The sequence below is a fragment of the Emydura macquarii genome, unplaced genomic scaffold (genome assembly GCF_026122565.2).
Source record: "Emydura macquarii macquarii isolate MOO-44397 ecotype Brisbane River unplaced genomic scaffold, CSIRO-AGI_Emac_v2 contig_2184, whole genome shotgun sequence".
Classification (NCBI taxonomy): Eukaryota; Metazoa; Chordata; order Testudines; family Chelidae; genus Emydura; species Emydura macquarii.
The window spans coordinates 923,895-949,945 of record NW_027132321.1 but is presented as its reverse complement, the minus strand read 5'-3'; the positions used below and the strand labels follow the sequence as shown (position 1 = coordinate 949,945).

At 46.7% G+C, this 26,051-nt stretch overlaps 1 protein-coding gene and 1 long non-coding RNA gene across 2 annotated transcripts in view; one reads left to right on the top strand and one right to left on the bottom strand.

The window, feature by feature from the left end:
* RSBN1 (round spermatid basic protein 1) overlaps window positions 1-22,725 on the bottom strand; it is a 36,551-nt gene extending 13,826 nt beyond the window's left edge. Inside the window, exons 1-2 of the mRNA XM_067558772.1 lie at window positions 22,189-22,725; window positions 14,741-15,411 (exon numbers count right to left, since the gene is read on the bottom strand). Of these exons, the coding sequence (XP_067414873.1) occupies window positions 14,741-15,411; window positions 22,189-22,609 (1,092 nt within the window). The 5' untranslated portion in view covers window positions 22,610-22,725. The remainder of the gene's footprint in view (window positions 1-14,740; window positions 15,412-22,188) is intronic.
* Window positions 22,726-22,816: 91 nt separating this feature from the next.
* LOC137160279 (uncharacterized) overlaps window positions 22,817-26,051 on the top strand; it is a 45,460-nt gene continuing 42,225 nt past the window's right edge. The window contains exon 1 of the long non-coding RNA XR_010921829.1: window positions 22,817-22,906. This is a non-coding gene — a long non-coding RNA (uncharacterized lncRNA). The remainder of the gene's footprint in view (window positions 22,907-26,051) is intronic.

Here is a 26,051-nt window from a genome sequence, read left to right as displayed (position 1 = left end):
ATGGAGGGAACATAGACCGAAGCTAACCAGGCCTGCAAGGGTCTTAGCTTGAGGCGAGCTAGCCTTACTACATAGGTGGAGGCTGCCATATGTCCCAACTGCTGTAGGCAGCGCCTAGCTGTCGTCATGGGTGACCTATGCAACTCTGCGATAATGGAACCCATTGCCTCGAAACGCGGTCGTGGCAGGAAGGCTCTGGCCTGAACAGCATCAAGCGTAGCCCCCAATAAAGTCAATGTGCTGCACCAGGGTAAGTGTGGACTTTTGCTCATTGATGAGACGCCCCAGTCTGGTGCATGTGGCGCAGACCAACTCCAGGCTGTTTTGCACTTGAGACCTGGATCTGCCCTTAATGAGCCAGTCGTCCAGTTACGGGAAGATCTGAACCCGCCTACAGCATAAGTAGGCCGCCACTACAGCCAAACACTTAGTGAAAACTCTCGGGGCTGACGACAGGCCAAATGGGAGGGCCGCAAATTGATAGTGACCTCCTTCTATCGTAAAGCTCAAGAATCTCCTATGCCCCGGCAAAATGGAGATGTGCAAATAGGCATCCTTTAGATCAAGGGCCGCGTACCAATCCCCTGGGTCTAATGCCGGAATTATGGAGGCTAGGGATACCATACGGAACTTGATACATCTGATATATCTATTCAGACGGCGGAGGTCCAGGATCGGTCTTAGGTCGCCCTTGGCCTTGGGGATCAGGAAGTATCTGGAATAAAATCCCTTTTCCCTTCCCGGGACCTCTTCAATCGCACCAAGGCTCAGGAGCGAATGGACTTCCTGAATGAGTAGCTTTGTTTATGCGCGGGATCCCCGATAGGGAATAGAATGGGAGGGGAGTCCGGGGGAAGGGATGTAAACTGAAGGGCGTAACCCCTGAGGACCACCCCAAGGACCCAATGGTCCGTAGTAATTGATTCCCAAGCCTGATAGTAAGGCCGAAGCCTATTTTGAAAGGGTGGGTCAAGCTCCCGGGGAAAAGGAAGAGCGCCACCCTGAAAATCGCTGTCAAAAGCGTTTATTACCGTTGCCACTCCCGGTTTTTGTGCCATGCTGCGCCCGCGCCGCCGAGCCCTGCCGACCACGGCGGTTAGGGCCTCTGAAGCACTCCCGCCCCCGTCTCTGCTGAGCGGCCCAGGGGGCTTGTCTGGGCGGGGGAGGTGGTTGCCTTTGCGGCTGGGGATGAGACTGGCGTCTCGATGCCTGAGGGGTGTATAACCCTAAGGACCTCAGGGTAGCCCTCGAATCTTTAAGGGCGTGTAATTTATCATCCGTCCTTTCTGAGAAAAGGGCGGAACCCTCAAAGGGGAGATCCTGGATGGCTTGCTGGACCTCAACCGACAACCCTGAAGCCTGCAGCCAGGCACATCGGCTCATTACTATGGCGGAGGCCATTGCCCTGCCTGCGGTGTCTGCCGCATCGCTGGCGGATTGCAGGGCTGCTTGGGCCACCGTCTCCCCTCCTGTGCCAGTGTGGCCAGGTCTGCAGCTTGGGCAGCAGGAAGCGCTGAGATCAGACGCTGCATTGATACCCACAGGGTCTGAGTGTATTTTCCCAAGGGGGCCTGATGGTTCACCACTCTTAGTTGCAAAGCAGCCGTGGAATAAACCTTGCGGCCGAAGAGCTCTAACTTCTTCCCCTCCTTATCCTTGGGGGTACTACCCTGACCCCCTTGGCGATCCCTTTGGTTTGCGGCATCCACAACTAGAGTCCCTGGGAGGGGATGATTGTACAGGAACTCAAAGTTCTCCTTCGGTACATAGTACTTCCTTTCTGTTCCCGTTGATGATGGGGGAACAGAGGAAGGCGTTTGCCAAAGGGCCTTTACAATTTTCATTACCCTCTCATGGACTGGGAGGGCCACACGAGAGGGGCCTGAGGAGCCCGAAGGGCCAAAGAGGGGGTCATCCTCCTCTGACATCTCCTTAAGCGGTACCCCCAAATTGGAGGCTACCCGCTTAAGGAGGTCTTGATGCGCCCGAAAATCAAACAGGGGCGCCTTAAGGTCCCTGGATGTCCCTTCATCTGAGGAGGACGGGGGGACAGGCCCTGTGGAGGGACCTTCCTCCGGGTCTGACTCCCTGTCCGAAGGGAGTTGAGGCAGCTGTGTCGGGCGAGGTGGGGGCTGTACCACCCCAGAGTGGAGCGACTCAGCAACCTGACCAGGCTGAGCGGTCCAAGGTCCCCAATATGGCCACTGCCACGGCCCTTGTGGCCATCCTGACATAGGTGGCTGCTGGGTGTCCCCATATTGTTTCTTGTGTCTTGAGCCTCCAGACCATCTCTTGCGACCTTTCGGCGGGGAAGGGCTCTGGGAAGGAGTAGGACCGGTGCCGACGCCTACGGTGTCTCCTTGAAGAGGATCGGCTGGAGGAACTGGTGGACCTCCTGCGTCTGCGACCCGACCGTTTGTATCGGCGCTTCCCACTATGGGACCGGGAGTGACGGCGCCTTCTGCTGCGTGCGGTTGAAGCGGAATGGGAGCGCACTGGTTTTCCCGGTGCCGAAGTCAGCGGTGCCGGGAGCCTCGGTGTCGGGAGCCCCGGTGCCACATAGGTCGGTGCCATCGATGGCGCATATGCCGATGGCTGGGCCGCATACATCGATGCCGGCGGACACATCGGTGCCGGCGGTACCGCACCCCCTGGTGCCGGTAGCCCTGGAGGTATGAAGGACTGGCCCATTAAGGCGGACCACGCCAAGGGGACGTGAGATGCCGTTGACAAGGCCGGCGTCGTAACCAGTACCGCCATCGCCTGTGCCGCAGTCGGTGCCGGAAGAGACGGTGCCGCTGCAGCTGGGGCTGAGGGGGGCCTCGGGGTCGACAGTACTCGGTGCCGCCCGGGTGTTGCTCGGAGAGCGATGCTGCGACCTGCCCCGCACCGGAGAGCTCGAGCTATGGGTAGTATCGGAGTCGGCGCTGACACTTCTGCGCCGGTCCTTGGTGCCTCCTGACGGCCCCCGGTGCCAAGGCGCTCGACGACTTGGAGTTGGAGCTTGGAGGGGAATGCGCTCTCCACCCTCCGTGGCCGTCTGGGTGAGGAGCGATGTTTCCTCCACCCACCGGGGCTACCCAGCGCGGGTTTGCCCCGAGACGCTAGTCCCGCGCTCCTCGGCCGAGGGGGGGACGGAGGCGTAGGTAAGGCTCAGAGAGCCTTTGCCACGACGAACGCCTCCGGCGTCAACGGCCCCTGCAAGGGCGCTCCCCCACTTCCAGGAGTCGGGGGGGGCTCCCTGCGAGGAGACACCGGTGCCGGAGGAACCTCCACGGCATGTGGCTGGGGTGTCTCCTGAGCTTCTCCCTGCTTCGCTGGTCACAGGGAGGAGTCCATGGAGGCGGTGCCAGACCGCTTTGATTTCTTCGGCACCGAAGCCTTCGGTGCCGCTGTCGGTGCCGGCGGTGCGCTCTGCACCGAGCGTCCGCTCGGTGCCGGTGATCTTGACGGCTCTGAGGCCGGACGGAGCACAGACTCCATGAGCAAGACCTTCAGCCTGGCGTCCCTTTCCTTTTGGGTGCGGGGCTGGAAGGACTTGCAGATTCTACACTTCTCTTTGCGGTGCTGCTCTCCGAGGCACCGGAGGCAGCGGTCATGAGGTCACTCACCGCAAATTGCTTGGAGCAGATGGAACAGCTCTTGAAACCAGCCGAGCCCGGCATGGTTCTTTAGCGAGGAACCGCTAATGGTCAACTGACAGTACTGAACTGTCGGTGATCAACTAACTCTGACTAACAACGAACTAACTGAAAGCTAAAAGCTTGAACTATAACAATAAGGCTAAGGACTGCTGCTTGCAATAGCAAGGGCAGAAGTTCCAGCAACCGTCAGAGGCGGAAAGAAGGAACTGGGGACCCGCGGGGCCAGCTGTGCCCTTCATACCGCGACATGAGCGTGGCACTCCAGGGGGCGCCTGAGCTGGCCCAGCGGGCAGGCTACGGGAAAAAGGTTCCGGGACTCTGTGCACGGGGTGCGCACACACCTACATGGAATGGGTATGAGCAATCACTCGCAGAGAGAACTTCAGGATGCCTGTCACACACTGATTTAGACACCCCAAAACCTCAATCTCAGGGCTCTGTGTCTAGGGCATACATTAAGACTGCGTGTTTTCAACCTCCTGTCCTGGTTTTGGGTGCAAAGATGTTCCTACACTGATGGGGTGTATTTTGCATTCCCCACCCTGATCTCCATACTTGTGGAATTCACAAACCATGCCTACTGTCAGCTCTCTGGGACTTAGCAGTGTTTCTGAACAACCCCTCTTCTTTCTTTGCAGGGCTACTGACCTGAACGATGCCCATGCCCAGTTCCCTTCCAGTCACAGTGCTATTTGCCTATAATATGGACCAAGCAGAGCTGGTCTCAGCTCTCCTCTGTCTCAGCACAAGGGTCTTAGAGGTGGCAATACTCAGTGTTACCATCTCTCACTCTGAGATGCCTAGACAATCACAGGCAGAACAATGGGATCCCCTAAGCCCGAGTTAAGTGCTTAGGCTCCCTCGTCAATGAATGGGGACAGAGAGGCCGCTAAGAACAGGATCCAGAAAAGTCAGCATGCTAGGTACCACCTAAACTAGCCCCTGGGAAATGCTGCCAAGAGGGCAGGAGGCATATTAAGCTTTGCCTTTCACAGCGTTTGGTTCCCTAAGCTCAGCTTGCGCACCACAGCCAGGAATCCTGCTCCTGGAGTCAGGTCACTTAGGTGCCTAGGCCAGCTCTTGGGAGATCATCAAGGACCAGCCTAACACCATACAAAAGAGCTGAGGGGGGGCAGAGGCTTACTGTCTGCCCCTTAGCCCAGGGATGAGGGGTCTCAGCTGAGAGGGGTGACCCGTGGTTCATTTCCCTCCCATACTTGCTGAGAAGGGATTGAAACAAGAGTCTGGCATTTCTCCTGTGAGTGCCTGAACTGCTGAACTGAAGGGTTGCCTGATGTAGGGTGCTCTTACTGAAGCTGTTCCACGTTAATTAAATAGTTACATGTTCATGGCGCCACAGAGGCTGTAAGACTCATTCTGCAGGCTGTTGGTTTGGGGACTCTATTGGGCAGTCCCATTCAATCCCCTTCTGCTTGATGAAAAGGGGTTTGAGCAGTGCTCTCCTACCTCCCAAGTGAATGTCCTAACAGCTGGTGTATACATTATTCTGCTGTGGGACGCCCTCAGTCTTTTCTCTTGAAGCGGCTCCACTTTAATTAATTATGGATTGGGCCAAAGCAGTGTCTTAGCATAAGCAGGCCTCTATAGTATGGGGGGTTAGGCCATACAGCAGGGGAGGTTAGCCACACTAGTTCAATTACCCTTTCTGCTTGATAAGAGAAGCATTAAAGTAGAAGTCTCTGGCTCGTTACTGGTGTTCATCTTCAATTAACTATTAATTGGGCCAGTAAAAAGCTCAGACTTGCTCTATGGTTTGCTGACCACACAAGTGGGCGAGCCTGCTTCACCTCTCTCTGCCTGGTAAGAATGGGTTTGAAGAGGGAGGCTCCTTCCTCTTGCAGCTGTTCCACGTCAATGAACTATTATTGGGCCAAAAGAAGGCTCAGTTACAAGAAGCCCTCCATAGTCTGGTGGTTGATGTGTCTTTTTTGGCTAGGTCTGGTTGCTGGTTCTATCCCCTTGCTAAGACTTTGAGCTTTTCTCCTTTTGACACCAGTCCACTTTAATGAAAGATTCATGAGGGCAGGCCAGAGGACTGTGGCTTTGTAAGAAGTGCTGTTATAAATGGGTGGTTTGAGTATGCCGCGAGGGTACAGCAGGTGTTAGCCCCGTTCTCCTCTTACTGGTTGAGGAGAAGAAGGGATTTCAGCTGTGAGCATCTCACCCCTTGAAGCTGTTCCACTTTATGTAACTATGAAATGGGCCAAAGCAAAATTCATTGCTGTGAAGTCCTGCATAGTCCAGGAGTTAAGGTACTTAGCTGGTGTGTCAGCAATGCAGGGTCAATCCCCCGCTTGCTTAAGAAAGGATTAGCGGCTGCCTTTTCTCTTGAAGCTTTGATTAAGTATTTAATGGTCCGAATCAGAGCTCATCCGGAAGCAGGCCTGCATAGTCAGGGGGCTCAGTTCTGTCCCTATGGTGCTTACTATTGCTGCTTCCTGGTCCCCTCCTACTATGGGAGTTGAGCAGTACTTGGCTCCTCTCTTGACATTAAATGGTCCAAAGTAAGCTCCACCTTCAAACAGTCCTGAATAGCCTGGTGGTGTGGGCTCCCACGTGTGGTGGCGGGGTGCCTGGTTCAAGTCCCACCTCTGCTTCCTGAGAAGCAGGTAAGGCAGCTTCTTGCCTCTTGATGCTGGTCCACTTTCATTAACTAGGAGTGGAGCCAGCAGCTGGTTTAGGATCACTCTATAGTCCAGTGGTTAGACTACATGCCTTGGAGGTGATTGACCCTGGTTCCATTCCTTTCTCTGCCCGTTAAGAAAAGATTTAGAGAGGGAGCCCGTGCCTCTTGGGGGAAGTGAGAGCTCCTGTTTAGGATGCCCTCTTTTTGACTGGTGGGCATGGAGGGGGTTGGGCTTGGGAGGAGGGGTGGGGTGAGGAGGAGTTGGAGGGGTGGGCAGTGGGATGGGTTAGGGGGTGGTGGGAGGGCCCTGGGAGGTGGGAGAACCCTGGTCAATCCCTCACAGATGAGGGGTTGGCTGGGGGTCTCCCCCCTCCCAGGAGGGTAGGCTAGCCACAGGGATGAAGAGCGATCCTTTTTGTCATGGAGGACACCAAAAATTTAATTAAAAGGACCTGGCAACTGGCAGATATTTATTTTAAACACCTTTGCCGTGGTGGGGATTGAACTAAGAACACCAGCATCCCAGGGGAGAGCCCAAACCACTACACCATAGAGGCATCTCCTTAGAGAGACTTACTTTGGCCTAATTCATAGCTGATGAAAGGGGAACCCGTACCAAGAGGAGAGCCCAACCGAGGCACTGTTCAAACAGGGAGGCCCCTACCCCCCACAAGGGAGAGGGAGGACTTGAACCAGGATCGCCCACATCTTAAGGGAGGCTCTTGACCCTTGTGCCACACAGGGCTCCTGCTACTAGCCTTGGCCCAGTTAATAGTTCATTAAAACACATTCAAGAGCAACTCACCATCAACATCTAATAATGCTGAGATCACTGGGTTTTGGAGCTGGGTGTTGGTAACAGCAGCGGAAGGCTAGTGAGATCAGCAGTCACATAGTGGCTCCTTTTCCCCCCAGCTCTGTGCAAAAGAAAAGTGATTTCCTCTCATCCCCAGAACAAGCTGAACTATCAGCTGTGCTGCATCAGTAACCTACCTCCATGCTGTCATTTTTAAGCCTGCTCCCATTACCTACAGTGCGAGCAGTTTTGTGGGCAGGGAGCAGAAATCCTCAGCCATGGTCACACATCAACGATGATGAGACAGTCTAGGAGGTAGCCCCATCTCTGCCTGGTGATGGCTTTAGAAATTAGGACCATTATATTGAATTCATGGCATGGATAGACCTAACCTAACCCAAGAGTTAATGAAGTGCAAGCAGTAGCTGAATCAAGTATTACTTGTTCAGCTAGGCACTGGTGAGATCTCATCTGGAATACTGTGTGCAGTTCTGGTCTGCTTTGTTTAAGAAAGATGTATCCAAAGTGGAACAGATGCAGAGAAGGACTAGGATGAACCGAGGACTCCAAGCTTGACTTGTTTAGCCTAACCAAAAGAAGGGTATGGGGAGATACGATTGCTCTCTATAAACACATCAGAGGGATAAATACTAGGCAGGGAGAGGAGTTATTTAAGGTCAGAACCAATGTGGACACAAGAACTAATAGATAGAAACTAGCCCTCAGCAAGTTTCTGGCTGGTCACTCCTGCCCACATGCTCAGGGTTTAGCGGATTACCCTAGTTGGGGTTGGGAAGGAATTTTCCTCAGGGCAGACTAGCAGGGGCCCTGGGCATTTTTTTGCCTTCTTCCGCAGCAGGGGGCATGCGTCACTTGCTAGTGGATTGTCTGGAGGATTCTCTGTACTTGACATTTTTAAGCCATTATTTGAAGACTTTAGTAACTCAGTCACAGGTTAGGGGTCTATTAGAGGAGTGGTTGGGTGAGGTCTTAGGGCCTGTGGTGTGCAGAAGTTCAGATTAGATTATCATAACCTTAAAGTCTATGAGGACTAGCAAAATGTGAACTACAACTTTTTCAGTCAACAGCCTATGGCTCAGTTGTATCTATTGTACTATGGTAAGAAGCAGGCAGCTCTGGCTAATGTGCACGGTGAGTTGTTTGGCAAGAAGCAGCACACATGTGAGAAACTGCCACCCCTACTTGCCTCCTTCCACCAACACCTGACAGGCAAATTACCAGTCATATACCAGGAAACATACACAGGTCAGTATCTGCAAGCATCTCCTGACAATAATAGATAGGTGCCAGATAGCACAGGACATCTTTTTCCTAAAATGATGGTTCTGCAGATGCTCCAGTGCCGTAGCTCTGAGAATGCCTGTGGAACAAGGAGATGCAAATGATGCAGGGGAGACTTGGGGTGTTCCAATGCATGCAACCGTGATGGTGATGAACTTAGTAACAGTGTATTGAACGCATCACACGCAGATTCAGAGGGGGAGTAGAAATATTTCAATTATATACAAATTACTGTGACTGTTTTTGTAAGTAAATATAACAAAGGGTTCTGCATCGGACATTCAGTAGTTCATAGTTAGATTTAGGGGTCCTCGAAGTGTACATGGTTATATTTTCTAGTTACATGATTTGCTGAGGAAGAGTCAACATGGTTTTTGTAAAGGGAAATCATGCCTCATCTGTCTACTAGAATGTTTTGAGGGGGTCAACTAGCATGTGAACAAGGGAGATCCACTGGATATAGTGTACTTAGATTTTCAGAAAGTCCTTCTCCAAAGGCTCTCAAGCAAAGTAAGCTGTCATGGGATAAGAGGGAAGGTCCTCCCTTGGATCAGCAACTAGTTAAAAAACAGGAAACAAAGGGTAGGAATAAATAGTCAGTTTTCAGAATGGAAAGAGGTAAATAGTGTGTTCCACAGGGGTCTGTATTGGGACCAGGACAACATTCATAAATTATCTGGAAAAAGATGTAAACAGTGAGGCAGAAAATTTGCAGATATACAAAACTACTCAATATAGTCAAGTGCAAAGCAGACTGAAGAGTTACAAAGGCATCTCACAAATCTGGGTGACGAGGCAACACAATGGCAGATGAAATTCAATGTTGATAAATGCAAAGTAATGCACATTGGAAAACATAATCCCAACTAGAACATATAAAATTATGGGGTCTAAATTAACTGTTGCCACTCAGGAAAGAGATCGTGAAGTCATTGTGGACAGTTCTCTGAAAACATCCACTCAATGTGCAGCAGCTGTCAAAAAATTTAACCATGTTGGGAATCATTAGGAAAGGGATAAATAATTAGAGAGAAGATACTGCATTGCCTCTTTACATATCCATGGTATGCCCACCTCTTGAATACCATGTGCAGATCTGGTCACCCAATCTCAGAAAAGAATTGGAAAAGGGCAACTATAATGACTGGGGTATGGAAAAGTTTCCGTATGAGAAGAGATTAATGAGACTGGGACTTTTCAGCTTGGAAAAGAGATGACTAATGGGGGGGAATATAAAATCATGACTGTTGTGAAGAGAGTAAATAAGGAAGGATTATTTACTCTCTCTCATAACACAAAAATTAGTGGGTCACCAAATGAAATTAATAGGCAGCAGGTTTAAAATGGACAAAAGAAAGTATTTCTTCACACAATGCACAGTCAACCTGGGTTCAAAAAAGAATCGATAAGTTCATGGAGGACAGGTCCATCAATGGCTATTAGGCAGGAACTGCTGTTTGTCAGAGGCTGGGAATGGCCGACGGGATGGATCACTTGATGATTATCTGTTCTATTCATTCCCCGTGAAGCACCTGGCTTTGTCCACTCTCAAACAGGATACAGGGCTAGAGGGACCATGGGTCTGACACAGTATGCCATTCTTGAGTTATATTCATACCCGACGTTCTACAGCCCTTCTACTACTGGGGTGGCCACACTGTGGCTCATGAGCCCCACACAGCTCTTTTACAGTTAAAGTGCAGCTGATGGAGAATAGGGGGGAGCATAGGGGACTCCACCTACCAGACCAGGGTGCAGAGCTTGACCGTTGTGATGGTCACACGGCCAAGTTGTTTTGAGTCAAGTCAACAACCATAGACTGTGACCCTCAGAGCACCCCAATGCCAGTGGGCAAAGGGCACCCTGGTACGTAACAGCACAACTCAACTAGCTTGACCAGCTCAAACACCTCACACACAGTTGTCATATTTATTTTAAAAGGTGTCATGCAATTATCATTGGAACACTATTCAAGATTAGTGAGTTATTATTCTTGCATGATGTATATATCACTAACTTACAAAGAATTATACAGATGTGCTGGAAATGAGTAACTAAAATGTGTTTAAACCAGGCATTTCAGGGGGAAGTCAAACAGATTTTTCCAGATAAAGAAAAATGGCCCACATTTCAAGCCAGGTGCGACCAAGGACAGTTCGTTGGAATCAGAGAATGCAGGAAGATAAATTGCATTGTAAAAATCACAAGTGGGGGAGAAGCCACCATAACATCTATACCAGACAGCATAGTACCTACAACAAGCAAGGGAAAGGAACTTTATCTGGGAATACAATTCAGAAGAATAAATTTCAAAAGATTTACTAACTAAAGAGAGGAGAGAGAACCCTTATTTTAGCCATTACCTAAGGAAGGAAAGAAACCTGCGTTGGACCTTAGCTAAAGAATGGGCTGGCTAGCCATGCTGAAAGAATGACTTTGGTGAGGAAAATCTCTTTGAACAAAAGACTCTCGTTTGTTAAATGTGTTTTAGTCTTAGAAAAGTATTTTTACTTTTGTTTTAGCCACTTCTATCCTTATTCCTTATACTCAGTATCACTTAATACCTACATCCTTTTTAAAATAAAAACTTATTTTACTTTTACCATAAGCCAGCTCAGTGCTTTGATAGAAATAGAGGATTTGTCAACTCACTAAGTTAATAAGGTGCTGTGTACTCTCTTTTTAAAGCAGCAGCAAACCTCATAATGTTTTGTGGGTGCTACAATAAGAGGGGTTGAGCATTGCAGAGAGATTTCTGGTGGGACACTCAGGACTGGGAGGGTATCAGTATCACCCTTCAAGGAGTAACCAGTCTGGTGGAAGCCAGGATGAGGCTGCTGTGCTGTGAGAATGCTGTCGATACCAGGGTTCTGAACCAAAACTGCACAACATAGAGGCATCCAAGGTTACAGGGCAGGTGGGGATGAAACCCCTTACTGGTCTGGGTTGAACCCCAGCGTGTCATATTACATTTCTCCAACTTTTTGATGGAGTGGTTATATTCAGTTTATGCATTTGTTTAGCTGGCAATTTCAATCATCATCAAGGGTTACTATAGGTACTAAAATAAAGCAAGCAATCAAGTTGCTAAAGGGTACAATAGAAAAAAAACTGAAGACAAGTATTCTAAAAGTCTCTCCTTTACATCTGATTTCTGTAAGTTAAATAGTTTTGACAGCAAAGCCCAGGTTACAGATATGAATCTATTACAGATATTTAAGTTCTCACTGCCAAGGAGCCATTTGTGTTCTATCAATTCCAGACCAATTAGAGTTCATTCTGTGCATGGAGTGTTGTACATCCTTAGAGCTGCCAACACTTCACAACAATTATCCCTTCAAGTGCACACCTACTTGTGCTAGCTCTCACTGAGCTAGTGTAAGAATGAATACCAGCATAACCCCCAGGGCATGGATAGCAGTACTGGAGGCATGACTTAGCCATGCTGAATACATACTCGCTCGTTTCAGGCAGGTTTGTTCTTGGCCAAACTAAGCCATACCTTTGCTGCTGCTACCGGTGCTACTGCAGCTACTCTGGTATTATACCCAGGCTACCTCAATAAGAAATAGCACAAATATATGCATGCAAACAGGGGAAATCACACCCCCAGCTTGCAGTATGGATATGGCCTTAAAAAGTCAATGGTAGCAGGAAATGCACAGATCCAGCAGGTGTTAACAAAATTGTCCATTGGTGTTGCTGGAAGACTGGTGCACAGCTAAATATGTTTGACAAACGTGTTTTAAGCGGAGGTAAAGTTTGCATAAGGCAACAATGTTTGCAAAGGAAGAGGACAAATTATTTCATTTGTTCACATGAATAGTTCTTAGTCTCAAAAGGGAACACTTAATACAGATTTTACCAATACTTTTACCAGAGTCCTCCTGTTTTGTCAACATTTTCTTTCTACTGCAATATTAACTCTTCCCCATCCCAAGTACAGTAGAACATCAAAGATATGAACACCAGAGTTACGAACTGACCGGTCAACCAAACGTAAGCAATCAGGCAGCAGCAGATCGGAGGGTCGGGGTGGGAGGCAAAGCAAGCAAGCAAGCAAGCAAATACCGTGCCTGTATTGCTGCAGTGGGAGTCAGCTGTGCTCTGGAGGAGTTTTAAATGGCCACAGCATGTGCACTGATGCAGCCCAAGCTTTGCCCGTGGCTGCACTCCTGGATCCTGCCAGCATCTCTGGAAGTGCAAGGGCTGGGGGCAGGGGAGGGAGGGGCGCTGCATCCGGCTGGCATCAACCCCCTGCCACTTGCTTCCTCTGGAGCGCAGCAAGCAGTGCACTGAGCAGGGTGAGCCTTGGGAAGAGGCAGCTGAGGCTTGTAGTGTCAAGGGTGCAGGGCAGCCCCCCCCACCCAGTTCAGCCCAAAGGCAAGAAATAGGAATAGGGCAGGGAGCTGCTTGCAAATCAGACAGTGCTGCCAGGTGCCACCTTTGAAGAGCTCTCTCCTAGCCTCCGCTGGAAGACACTCACTGCAGGGTGCTGTACCGTAATGCTTTGCTCAGAGTTATGAACATTTCAGAGTTATGAACTGCCTCCATTCCCGAGGTTTTTGTATCTTTGAGGTTCTACTGTACATTGGGCTAAATGTTCTCAATCTTTAGATTAAAAAAATTGCAACTAAATTTCCAATCTTTTGTTACAACATGGCAAATGTACGCATCCTCAGCAATGCATTTCTTAGATGGCTTCTACAGACCTGGCTAGTCCATAGATACCATGCTGTTGTGCTCCTTCCTGCCTCTTGAAAATCCTATTTAACCTTACAAGAGTTTAAAAACAAACAAACCAACCAACCCACCCTTATTTTTTGATTCCTTGAAGAACTATGAAAGTCAGCACTTTGGCATTGTTACCCCAATAAGGTATCAAAATCCAATATGAGAGAGGCTTTTTGTTTTGCATGCTCCTCCACCAGGTCACACCATCTTGCAACCTTTCTGCTCATTCCATTTAAGGCTAAGGGGAAGGCAAACTTCTTTTCCACATTTACATGTTTTACCAGCTCGAACAAGATTTAAGCAATGGGTCTTGCTTGAAAAAGTCTCTTTTCAGAGCAATTAGATGTAACTGATTTTCCCAAGCAAGACTTCTAAATCGAACTTAATCCAAACTAATCCTGTATTCCTCAGATATCCAAGACTCCTGCATAAAAACAAAAAGAGTTCTAGGCGCAAGAATTGGGATTGGGCCCACAGAGATAACGTGCATCTTCTTAGATGGGAATGCCTGCCAATAAGTTATAGCAAAGTTAGGATTCCAAGTAAAGGACAAGGGGTGGGAGTAAAGTGGAAGACATCCAAGGATTAATAAGCAGGCTATGAGTTGTATTTGAATGTCATAGGAGCATCTCCCCACTTTGGAGTGTTTTTACAGAAGTAGCCAATACAGTCTAGTATAGCCAACAATTACTTTACAATATTAATTTTAATTGGTTTCCAATTTGTTTTAAATGCCAAGTTTTTCCTACAACTAACTAGCATTAATAAAGCACACGGAAGTCAGTTATGTTTACAGTCATCTATTATAGGAAAGTAAAATGTACAAGACTATCAGAAGTAAAATATTCATGTTTACTGATACATGGGCAGGCTAACCAGTGCCTAAGATAACAAGTTCTCATGACACTATTACTGTGTTCTATTTGAGTACAGGACAGACACAGATGCTCTTGGGACAACTAAAGTTTTAAATTCTTGTATGAAGTCACACGGAGTTATGTGGAATTTATCAAAAGCTTGAAAATATCTACACAACACAGGTGATTAGGAAACCTGTGTTGGCAAGTAGAGGGCCTCTGGAGTTTTAAAAAAGTTGCCATCTCTTATAGATGTCTGATCTCTATACTATTCTTATGTTTCACAAGCAGCCGCTTAAGGCTGACAAGACTGGTTGATTTTACTGCTACTATATGTTACCCAAAGGAGGTTTCTGAAGACTCCTCTTTAGTTGCTGCTGCTTGTGAAAACTAGGACAATAGACAAGACAGGCACTGAATTTATTCAGAGAGAGAAGGATCAATAAATGGATGTCTGCAAAAGGAATAGCTTAGTACAGAGGTCTCTGTACTGGTCAGTAGGCTCTAGGATGGGGATTCAGGTTTTAGAAACTTCCTAATTAGTCGTGAACTCCCCCAAATAGGAACCAGGGACAACAATCTGGTACAAGAACCAGCATCTTTCCCCGCTGATGGGAGAAGAGGCTTCAAGACACAAATGTCCACGGATCTTATCACGCCTCACTTCTTGCCCCTCCCATTTTTCTATTTATCTATCAGTATAAATCCAGAGTAACTCAAAATTGTTGAATTTTCATACATTTAAGAACATGTATATTACCTGAGTGTGAAAATTTGAAATAGTTGTTGTTTCTATGTCCTTCTTGCCCAGAATTTCCATTTTTACTGGAGTGTTAGGGAAATTGAAAGCAAAATAATCCAGGAAGTCAGGCAAATAGGCAGCTGCCCCATGTACTATGGCTAACGCATAGTAGGCTGCATTTTTCTCATTTTCACTGAATGACAAAGCAAGAAATTCTTCTGCAAATCTCTCCATCTCCACTGGAGACAAAAATGAGAGTTCATCCATGTAGGCATGAAGGACCAAAGCACCACCATTTGACTGATGTTCTTCATGAATAAAGTTACTAAATTTAGTGCCAGTTTTCAAGAAGCTGCTGCGAACAGAGTGCTCTTGGTGAGTCATAAATGGGGTCTGTACTCCCTGGGGTACCCGATACTCCTGCATTCCCAAATTCAATCGACACAACTGCTCATCCTTCAGATACCTGAAAGATTCCTTGTTCACTTCTGAGTTATCACTCTGTCCTTGAGTTAAAATCTCTTTGTTGATGCGAGTAAGTCCGGCACAAACTGTTTGCACTTCTTTGTTGTACATTTTAAGGCGTTTTCCCCGCATATCCTCCCGGTGTTTCTTTTTCTTTTTTTTCTTTATCTTCTTCATAATAAGACTGTCAGTTCGCTGGGTTTTGCCATTTTCATCTGGCGTTTCTGGCATAAAAAAACCAAAAGGATTAGAGTTCTGCAGTTATGGCATATTATCCAAAAAGGAATCAAGAAAAATGCTTTACTTCCTAAAACCATCTATTTCTGAAAACTATTAGCAGGTTTCACACTGGTTGGATTTGTTAGATTAACATGTTTCTTTTGGATGGGCACATATTTCAGTGTTTTAATCAAGTGAGGCTTTTGTTATATATCTAGTTACTATACAAAATAACCTCGAATTAAGGAAATCTTGCAGAATCAGAAACTAGAACATTCATTTAAAGAATCCAAGACAAAATGAGGAACTATGGGTATTTCTGTCATTAAAAAATACTTTGATTAGTTTAGAATACGTACTTTTTATTAGTTTAGCTACTTCAAATCAGAGGCTTCCTAAGTGCCTCTGACAATTAACATAAGGAAGACTAGCAGCTCCACAAAATATAAACCAATAAAGAGAAAGAAGCTTGTGTGGATAAGAGTTAAACATTTAGGTCCCAGTCTTGCAGATTGTATGCAAACAGCCTATTATACAGAGCAATTTGCAGATTTGGAGCCAAGACAGAACTGTTAGGAGGGAAGAAGGGGGGAGAGGGGGAAGAGACGACAAAAAACCCACCACCACTCTAATGTGGTTTAAAAATATAATTAGAACAGGATTTTACAGTAATATTTAAAAGGCACAAGAGCTTAAAGCAAATAAATTCTGACCAAGCATAGTCAGTTTAGTAATTTTTTCCTTTAATCAAAGTTAAGTTAAGACTTCCAAGACAAAAAAGCTTCTGGAAACATCTGGCAGGAGTCTGGATAAACTGCAAAGGAACCCAGGTTATACAAGGACAATCATCTCAAGCTTTTTTTTAAGAAGCTTTATACACTTCAATAATCTGCTTTCAATATCAGAAAATGCACATCTGAAACGCAATAACCTTAATCCAAAATACAACAGACCTTTCTCTGAATGTAGCACCAGCCTAGTTATATTTTCATAATATTTTGCCAGCAAGTTACTATGTTTTGATGTTAATCTTCCCATTGTATGGATAAATTCCATGGTGTGTGGACGGGAGCAGAAGACGGGGTAACGGGTAGTTCAGTTCCCATGGTCCTTGCAGTTCTTGGCCTCGCTGATGAATGCCAGTTAGTTCAAAGCAGGCTGGTAAGTCATATAGGAGCTAAAATTGAGACCCAAACTCATTTCATATAGGGGACAAAGTCTATTGGATAGAAGTATTTTTTAATCCCTACTTAACTTGCTAACGTCAACTGGTGAAAGTCTGTGTGGCTCATTGGCAATGAATGCCCTGAGGCATTCAGTATGCCAATAAATGTCTGATCCAAAGTCAATGGAAGGACTCCCATTAAGGGCATGATCCAGAGCCTATTGAGATTAAGTGCTAACCTTGGAGGGGGCTCCTATAAATGCCTATATTTAATATATCACAACCAACATTTTAATGTCACCATCACATAAGTAGGGAATGCCAGAATTAATGAAACTCATACCAGCTTCGATTCATCCCTCTCTTGTGCATATACAATATATAGTCTTTAATTATATGATCACATACTGTTTCCCATGATCTAACCACAGGAGGGAGAGGTGCCTGGTACAGCCCAAGAAGGCTGTGATAGGTAGGCAATGGCAGCCTGAGGTTAAAGATGTGGAGAACTGCAGCAACTGTCACCTCTATTCTGCCCCCATCACTTTACAGCTCAATGCTCCCTATGCCTCTTCAGACCCTACTACATTCTCTATCCATTCGCAGTCCCCTCCCTGACCCCACCCAAATACCCCCATTTTCTGCTCCATGCCAGGTGCCATAGCTTCCTCTTGTGGCCAGGAGAAACTGCCGTTGTTTCCCACTGGATGCCTGAGGATCCTGCAGAGCTATAATGGTGCTATAAGGCTGTTAAATTGCCTGGGTGTCACAAGCAGCACGACACTTAGCAAGATCTTGGAATTCTTACATCTCCACGTGTTGAGGATGACACGTCAAATTATGCAAAATGTTCAGAAGTTTCCAGATATACTTTGCCTGTTTATTACAGTTAACACAAGAAGGCTGACCTAGATAGTTTTTAATTTGTGCACCTAAAAACCACCAATGCAGATCATAAAATGGTCAGGAGAAAAAGCAGCCAGCTATCTACAAGCAGTCCCATTAATAGATCATAAGTCTCTGCCCTGAATTATCAATAACTCAAATCCTGCATGACTGTACTAAAGCAGTTCAAACAACAAGATGGAGCAAAGAGCAATGGCAATGTGAATAGTTTGTATAAGGAAGGGAGTTATCAGAACACTGAATTGTTTGACTTTTATAAGTCAGGGAAATCCCCAGATGGATAATTTGTTACACTGCCTGAAAGCAGAGTGACTTGTGTTATTTCACATCAACAATGCATGTAACACTGCAATTACCAATTAACCAGGATGGCTGCTTAAATGTATCATAACTTCAACCTGTTGCTGAAATTGTTATCAGACAGGAAGCTATCATGGCTCACATATCTTCCATGTTAACAACTGAACAGGGCTTTGTATTCCTAACACAACTAAACTTTCATGGACTTGACAAACTCATTTGCATTCCCACTCAGTTCACTCTCAGTACTGAAAATGACAGAACAAAATTATTAGTGCCCCTGAATAAAGCTTACTGTTACTACTATGATCGGCAAGAAGGAAAACTAGGATTATAAATTTATATAAACTGAAATTAAAGCTGTAACAAGTCCTGCCCTAGTTAGTGACCTTAGAAAAGAAGTTTACAATACACAAAATATTTAACAATTCCTGTAGAACCTTGTGAAACCTATATTCTCTAGCATTTCAGAGCTGTTCTTAAACCCGCATTATAGCCCTTTAAAGCCATAAGAACACAATAGCAGTTTAATGAGTAAAACCAGCCATAAAGAAAAGAACTACCACCCAAGTCCAAGCTTGCCAGTCATTGGCCAGCTGCCATCCAATGGGCACTATTTTTAGCATGTTAGCTCAACCTGAGCTAGTGCGTATCTGTCTACTTAGCTTAGAAATCACACCTCCCAACTGCAGTGCAGACACATTCTCAAAGGCATTATTCATACACAGTATTGCAGATCAATGAAACTGCTAGACCAAGCCATTACTAAGTGTACCTAAAGTGCTGAAAACAAACTTCATTTTTCCAAAGGGATCTCCCCATGTGCCTTTGCTTTTAAAGAAACAATAGTGTTCAAACGGATTTTGCTGCTTCTACTTCAAAAGGAAGCTAAATGTACCACAATCTCATTTTTACAACTTAAATCTAAAGGGATTCAGGTCTTTCTATTATTAGACTTAGAAGTTTGCCACTCTTCAGTGCAGTAGATACTGCAGCAGATAAGATATGGAATACCGTCAAGTTTGGTAAAGCCTGAGATTTGAGTTATGCTGACCCTGTTTAGCAAGATGGGTGATGTAATAGCTTTTACTGAACAAGTTTTTAGTGAAAGACAAGCTTTCAAGTTATGCAGAGCTCTTCTTCAGGTTTCTTTCACCAGCTGAAGCCGGTCCAATAAAAGCTATTACCTCACCCACCTGGTCTCGCTTACATTCTGGAACCAAATATGACTACACCACCACTGAAAACAACTTTGGCAAGTCTAGTATTTGTTTTTTATTTCATAAACTAACAAAACGAAGTAATGCCAGTAGAGAAGTTCTCACAAGCAACTCTACAATACATTACTGCAGATATCAATGGGAAGAAAGCATCTCAAAGTAAAAGAAGCAGTTAGAGGCAAAAAAGCATTCTTTAAAAAGTAGTTAAATGCTATTGAGGAAAATAAAGAGGAGCATAAACTCTGGCAAATTATATTTAAAAATATAATTAAGAAGGCCAAAAAAGAATTTGAAGAACAACTGGCCAAAGACTCAAAGAGTAACAGCAAAAAAATTTTTAAGTACATCAGAAGCAGGAAGCCTGCTAAACAACCAGTGGGGCCACTGGACGATCGAGATGCTAAAGGAACACTCAAGGAAAATAAGGTTTTGAGGAGAAACCTAATTAATTCTTAGCATCAGTCTTCACGGCTGAGGATGAGAGGGAGATTCCCAAACCCAAGCCATTCTTTTTTTAGGTGACAAATCTGAGGAACTGTCCCAGACTGAGGTGTCAAGAGAGGAGGTTTTTGAACAAACTGTTTAATTTAACAGTAATAAGTCACCAGGAGCAGATGGTATCCACCCAAGAGTTCTGAAGGAACTTAAATGTGAAATTGCAGAACTACTAACTGTGGTATGAAACCTATCATTTAAATCAGCTTCTGAATCAGATGACTGGAGAATAGCTAATGTGACACCAATTTTTTAAAAAGTCTGCAGAGGTGATCCCGGCAATTACAGGCCGGTAACCCTAACTTCACTACCAGGCAAACTGGTCGAAACTATAGTAAAGAACAGAATTATCAGACACGTAGATGAACACGATGTTGAGGAAGAATCAACAGAGTTTTTGTAAAGGGAAACCATGCCTCACTGGCTCTTAAGCAAAGTAAGCTGTCATGGGATAAGAGGGAAGGTCCTCTCTTGGATCAGTAACTAGTTAAAAGACAGGAAACAAAGGGTAGGAATAAATGGTCAGTTTTCAGGATGGAAAGAGGTAAATAGTGTGTTCCACAGGGGTCTGTACTGGGACCAGGACTACATTAAAAAATTATCTGGAAAAAGATGTAAACAGTGAGGCAGCAAAATTTGCAGATATACAAAACTACTCAATATAGTCAAGTGCAAAGCAGACTGAAGAGTTACAGAGGCATCTCACAAATCTGGGTGACGAGACACCAAAATGGCAGATGAAATTCAATGTTGATAAATGCAAAGTAATGCACATTGGAAAACATAATCCCAACTATAACATAAAATTATGGGGTCTAAATTAACTGTTGCCACTCAAGAAAGAAATCATGAAGTCATTGTGGATAGTTCTCTGAAAACATCCACTCAATGTGCAGCAGCTGTCAAAAAATTTAACCATGTTGGGAATCATTAGGAAAGGGATAAATAATTAGAGAGAAGATACTGCATTGCCTCTTTATATCCATGGTACGCCCACCTCTTGAATACCGCGTGCAGATCTGGTTGCCCAATCTCAGAAAAGAATTGGAAAAGGGCAACTATAATGACTGGGGTATGGAAAAGTTTCCGTATGAGAAGAGATTAATGAGACTGGGACTTTTCAGCTTGGAAAAGAGACAATTAAGGGGGCATATGATAGAGGCCTATAAAATCATGACTGGTCCAAAGAAAGTACATAAGGAAGTGTTATTTACTCATAAAAAAAAAAGCTAGGAGTCACCAAATGAAATTAATAGGCAGCAGGTTTAAAAATAGACAAAAGAAAGTATTTCTAAACACAATGCAGAGTCTACCTGTGGAACTCCTTGCCAGAGGATGTTGTGAAGGCCAAGAATATAATGGGTTTAAAAAAAATAATTAGATAAGTTCATGGAGAGCAGGTCCGTCAATGGCTGTTAGCCAGGATAGGCAGGGATTGCTGTTTGCCTGAGGCGGAGAATGGTAGACGGAATGGACCATTTGATGTTTCAGAGGGAATGAATAGAACAGGTGATCATCTGGCAGGAAGACAGGATGCTGGGCTTGATGGACCGTTGGTCTGACCCAGTATGGAAGTTTTTATATTCTTATCTGTATCAACATATTTATATTTTGAACTTCCAGTAGATTTAATTAAAAATAATTTTAAATGGCAACATCAGAAGACTGCTCATTCTTGAACTCTACCCTACAGAATCTGTACACATCAAGTAAGTCTGCCACAGGAGTCTGAATTCGCTATTTAGTCTTGATGATGGATGCTCTCAAGTATTTGCACTGCAACATCCAAACACGGAACAGACTAATGGTACCTTTATTCAGTTAAGTTTGGTTTATGACCTCTAGCAGCGTTTTTTATATTACGGGTTATTAAGAAAATAAGATGTTGAGCTGTGAAGTTGTAATTAGATCCTTATTTCTCTGAACAAAAGTAAATCTTCCCTTCCCTGTAAATACTGTAATTTATTAAATGGAAGCCAAGATGGACACAGAGACCAACTGCAATACAGGAGCGCTAAGAAGACCACGCTCCCATGTTGAAAAACATGGTAGTAGTAAAGCTCTAGAGAGGGATCTCAGCAGAAAGCGCTCTTCAGTTACATCATTTTGAAGTGCCACTGGACGAGTGGTCTAGAGGCAACTGTGTCAGCACAGTCCTTTCTTTAACGGTCTGGTCTGAAGCTACGACTTGTTCCTAGGATATACTGCCTATACACGCACCACTTACAGAACGGGCTTGGAAGGAGAAACCAGGCTCTTGAACCGTCCACCTGGTTCGCCTCCACCACCCAAGCAATAGGCGAGCTCGGAACTACGTCCCTCCCTTCTGGGCTGTGAGGAAGGCTGACGAGCCTTCCGTAGCTGCCGGTTTGTCTGCGCACGGAGTGGCAGGGGAGGAGACACCTGACAGCCGCGGCGCCCCTCGTGTGTGAAGCGCTCGGGGGTGCGGGGCGCGCGGGTGCCGAGCGCTGCCGCCAGCGACGCGAGCAGCCGAACCTAGGCGCGGGCGAGTCCGCAGCGGCCAGGCCTGGGGTGGAAGCGGCGTGTTCACAGGCTGCTGGGCGAAGGGGCCGGCCCGGGGTGACAGCCCCAGGGGCACCTCCGTCCGCCCCGAGGGCGCCCCTCCTGCCGGAGGCAGCCGAGCCCGGGAGCCCTGCAGGCCCTTTCCCGCCCCGCGCCGCCCCGCCCCGCCTCACCTCGCTTGCTGGGCCGCCCAGCTGCCCCGTCCCCGGTGCTCCCCCTCTTCCCCTTGTGCGGCTTGGCCCCAGCAAGGTGGCCGGGCTCGGACTCCCCGGCGGCGCGGTGGCGGTGGTGATGGTGCCGCTCCTGGGGCGGAGGTCCCTGCGGGAGGCTGAGGGGAGAGAAGGTGAAGAACCCCGCCGCTGCGGCCGGGGGCAGGCCAGGCAGGGCGGCCGGGGGCATTGGCTCCGCCGGGCTGGGCCCCACCAGGAGCGGCTGGCTCAGCCTGGCCCGCTTGCCGCCAGCAGGCTCTCCAGCTGGTCCCCGCCGCCTCCTACCCCCGCCCCGGGGCCGACCAGGCCGGTCTCCCGAGGGCAGCGGGGGTGTCTCCTCCGGGCCCCGCGATACGGCGCGCACCGTAACGACCTGCGCAGCCATTTCACAGTCTCCCTCACACACATTTAAATGGCCCGAGCGCCAGGGGCCAACGCGCAGGCGCCGCGTGGCGCCTCATGGGAACCGTAGTTCCAGCGGGTTCATCGGGCTCCATCAGCCTCATCTCCGAGCGCATGCGTGAACGCAGGGCCTGCTGGGAACAATAGTTTGTGGTGGGGGTCACGAGTAGTTCCAGGAGCGAGGCGCGTGCGGCGAGTCACGCAGACGCAGGGCGGCCCAGTCACATGGGCTCCCGAGGAGCCAACGGTCATAACAGCCCAAAAGCACCCGCGGCGAGAGGTGAGGTGAGGCGCGTGCCCCGCCCACACAGCTGGCTGCAGGCCCAGGCCCAGGCCCGGCCCCTCTCGGTGTACAGAGTTCGAGTACCCGCTCCTCAGCAGAGCCCGCCGGCCTGCCTCGCCCCTGCGCCCGCCCCGCCCCCTCCGCTGGGCTCTCACCCCAGCCGGGGGCAGCGCAACACCGCCCTCCAGCCCCTCCTCCCCCCCGCGTGACCTTCCCTCAGGCCAGGCGCTGCCGCCGCCGCCGCCAACCCTTCGTCAGGCCTAACGTAAAGCCGCCCCCTGCTCCTCGCAACCGTCCTGGGCCCCTGCCGCTGCGCCGCGCCCCCTCCAGCAAGTCCCCCACGGCCCAGCAGCGCCGCGCTCCGAGGCCGCCGCAGACAGGGCCAGGCCTGGTGCTGGCAGGGGAGCGGCTAGGCTGAGAGCGGATCAAGCCTGCCTTGAAGGAAGCTGAGCTGCAGCGCGAAGCGGAGGGCGGCCTGGCTACAGCGGCCTGCAAAGAGGTGTTTCAGAGTGGAGGCGCTGGGTAGTGGGTGGGCCCATTGTCGGTGCAAGTGCAGCGGGGCCCCGGCCGCCTCCTGGAAACGCTGCTAGGCCCGTCTCACAGCTTGTTGCAGGCAGGGATTGCTTGCAGGCTAGGTTTTGCGCATAGCCCCGCTCAGTGCATGTAAAAACTCTTCTCTAGCCCTCAGCTTGATTCAGTGCTTAAACAACTGCAAAAGCTGTATTTCATTTACCGGCAGGACTACCCCCCCCTTTTCTACAGGTGGCATTAACTGAAGTGCTGGCTGGTGAGCTAGAGGGAGTGAAAGAGTTTCTTCACTGTAGAAAAGGCTTTAGTTTAAAATCAGTAGTCCTCCGAACAGGTACATGTAGCTCTAGGGGGTTCCAGGGGTCCTGCAGCAGCTACCTTAACTCACATCGATGTGGGCATAGTTTTACAACCTATTACATAAAAGCAGGCAGGCAGTACAAACTAAAATGTCATATATATATATTATACACTGAAATTTAAGTACAATATTCCTATTCCATTTGATTTTTCTAATTAGATAGTTAAAAAAAGCAAGCAAAGAGTAGTTTCAATGAGGTGAAACTTGGGGGTATGTAAGACAATCACACTCCTGAAAGTGGTAGAGTAGTCTGGAAAGATTGAGAGCTAGTGGTTTAATTACTGGACATGCAGAGTAAATCAAGAGGTGACAACTGCCACATTTATTTTACCCAGTGCAACTAAACAACTGGTTAAGAGATACAGGTTTATATAAGGTACCCTTCCTCTGCTACCTAGGTAATTAATTTGCCTAGAGCCCAAATGTGCTATGCTTTCTAGGTGCAGTTACCCAGAAACAGCAAAACAGAATACAGAGTATTTTATATTTCCTAATCAGGTACAATACCTTATTTGGGCCAGAACCTGTTGAGGTTGGCAACCATCTATTGTGACTTTGTCAAGGAAGGCTAGTTGGATTCAGCTCCTTGGAAAAGGAACTCTCTCTGCCTTTGTCTCTCATACTGTGGCGGGCACACTCGCAGCACTAAAAAAAAAATCACAAGCTGGTCATCTCACTTCGGTACATGAGTCAGTTATGTTAAGAGCATAGGCACTCAACCAAGTGAGCAGAATAAAGAGTCTCCTGTCCTATCAGTCAACTCTGTGCCGTGGTTGAAACAAGATGACGTTGCTTTGGCTGTTATGCTACTCTTTGCATTCCTCTACTGGTTCCTCTGCCTGTCACACAAGCTACTTCTATGTACTTTCAAGACTGTTCAGAGTCTATCCCCACTCATTTCCACTGAGATGTCAATTCCAGGAACAATGACAGCCTCCATTGCCCACTTGTTTTTAAAACAAGCACTTTTATGCTTACTCCCATATTGCCCTTTGTGCTTGGGAGCTAGTTTAGAGAGCTCCTATCTCATCCTTCTTTAAATTCCTCCCTAAAACTCTCCTTTGCCGTCCTGTCTATGAAAGACTTAACTATTAGGCCACTAGTGGGCTGGTGCAATTGCCCATTACACTGACTAATGTCTCATTGTTTCTTTGTATTCCCCATTTCTCTGCATCCATTGTGTCTATTAGATTAGGGCATCTGTCATTGTTGGGGGAGGAACCATATTGTCATCTTTTGGATAGCGTCTAGCACCCTGAAAAGGACTCCAAGTTATTTATCTGTATTATTGTAGCACCTAGATGACAATAAGAGGAATAGTTCCATCCTTTGAACACAAATGGAAGATGAAGATTTGATTTTCTGTAAGGGCCTGTCTACATTACAGCAAAAATGAAGTGATACAATTACAAAAAACATTTAATATTTGTAAAATGGATAGGACTTATTTTGGTCGTATAAGCGAACATAAGCCTTGCAATGTCCATGATTGTGTAACTAAATTTCATTGACTCGGTTTGGTTTGTGGTACAGATATGCCCTTTAAACAGCTTGGTTACTCACACTTTTGCTTTCACATAGATCAGTGTTTCTCAACCAGGGGTATGCATTGGTCTTCTAGGGGGAACATCAGCTCATCTAGATATGTGCCTATTTACACAACAGACTACATAAAAAAGCACTAGCAAATTCAGTACCAACTAAAATTTCATAGAGTGATTTATTTATACTGCTCTATACTTACATTTCAGTGTGTAATGTACAATATTTATATTTCAATTGATTTTATAATTGTGGTAAAAATGAGAAAGTAAGAAATTTTTAAGTAACTCTGTGCTGTGACTTTTGTATTTTTAGGTCTGATTTTGTAAGCAAGTAGTTTAAGTGTGGTGAAACTTGGGTATGCAAGACAAATCAGACTCCTGAAAGACATACATTAGTGGCTCTGAACCTTTCCAGACTACTTAGGTGGCATTTTCCTATCTGTATGACTAATACTAGTAGTGGGATCTAGCTGTTGGTACTTTGATAAGCATGACATTTTACTTTATTATTTATACAGTGCCAGCAATGGTTCAAGGCACTTTATAGATAAGCATGAAATATTCAGTGTAGGGCTGTCAATTAATCAATTAACAAGCAATTAATGCAAAACCAATTAACTAGATTAAAAATTGCCATTAATCAGTTTTAAATTGCACTTGAAACAATAGAATACCAACTTAAATTCACTATATTTTTAGATGTTTTTCT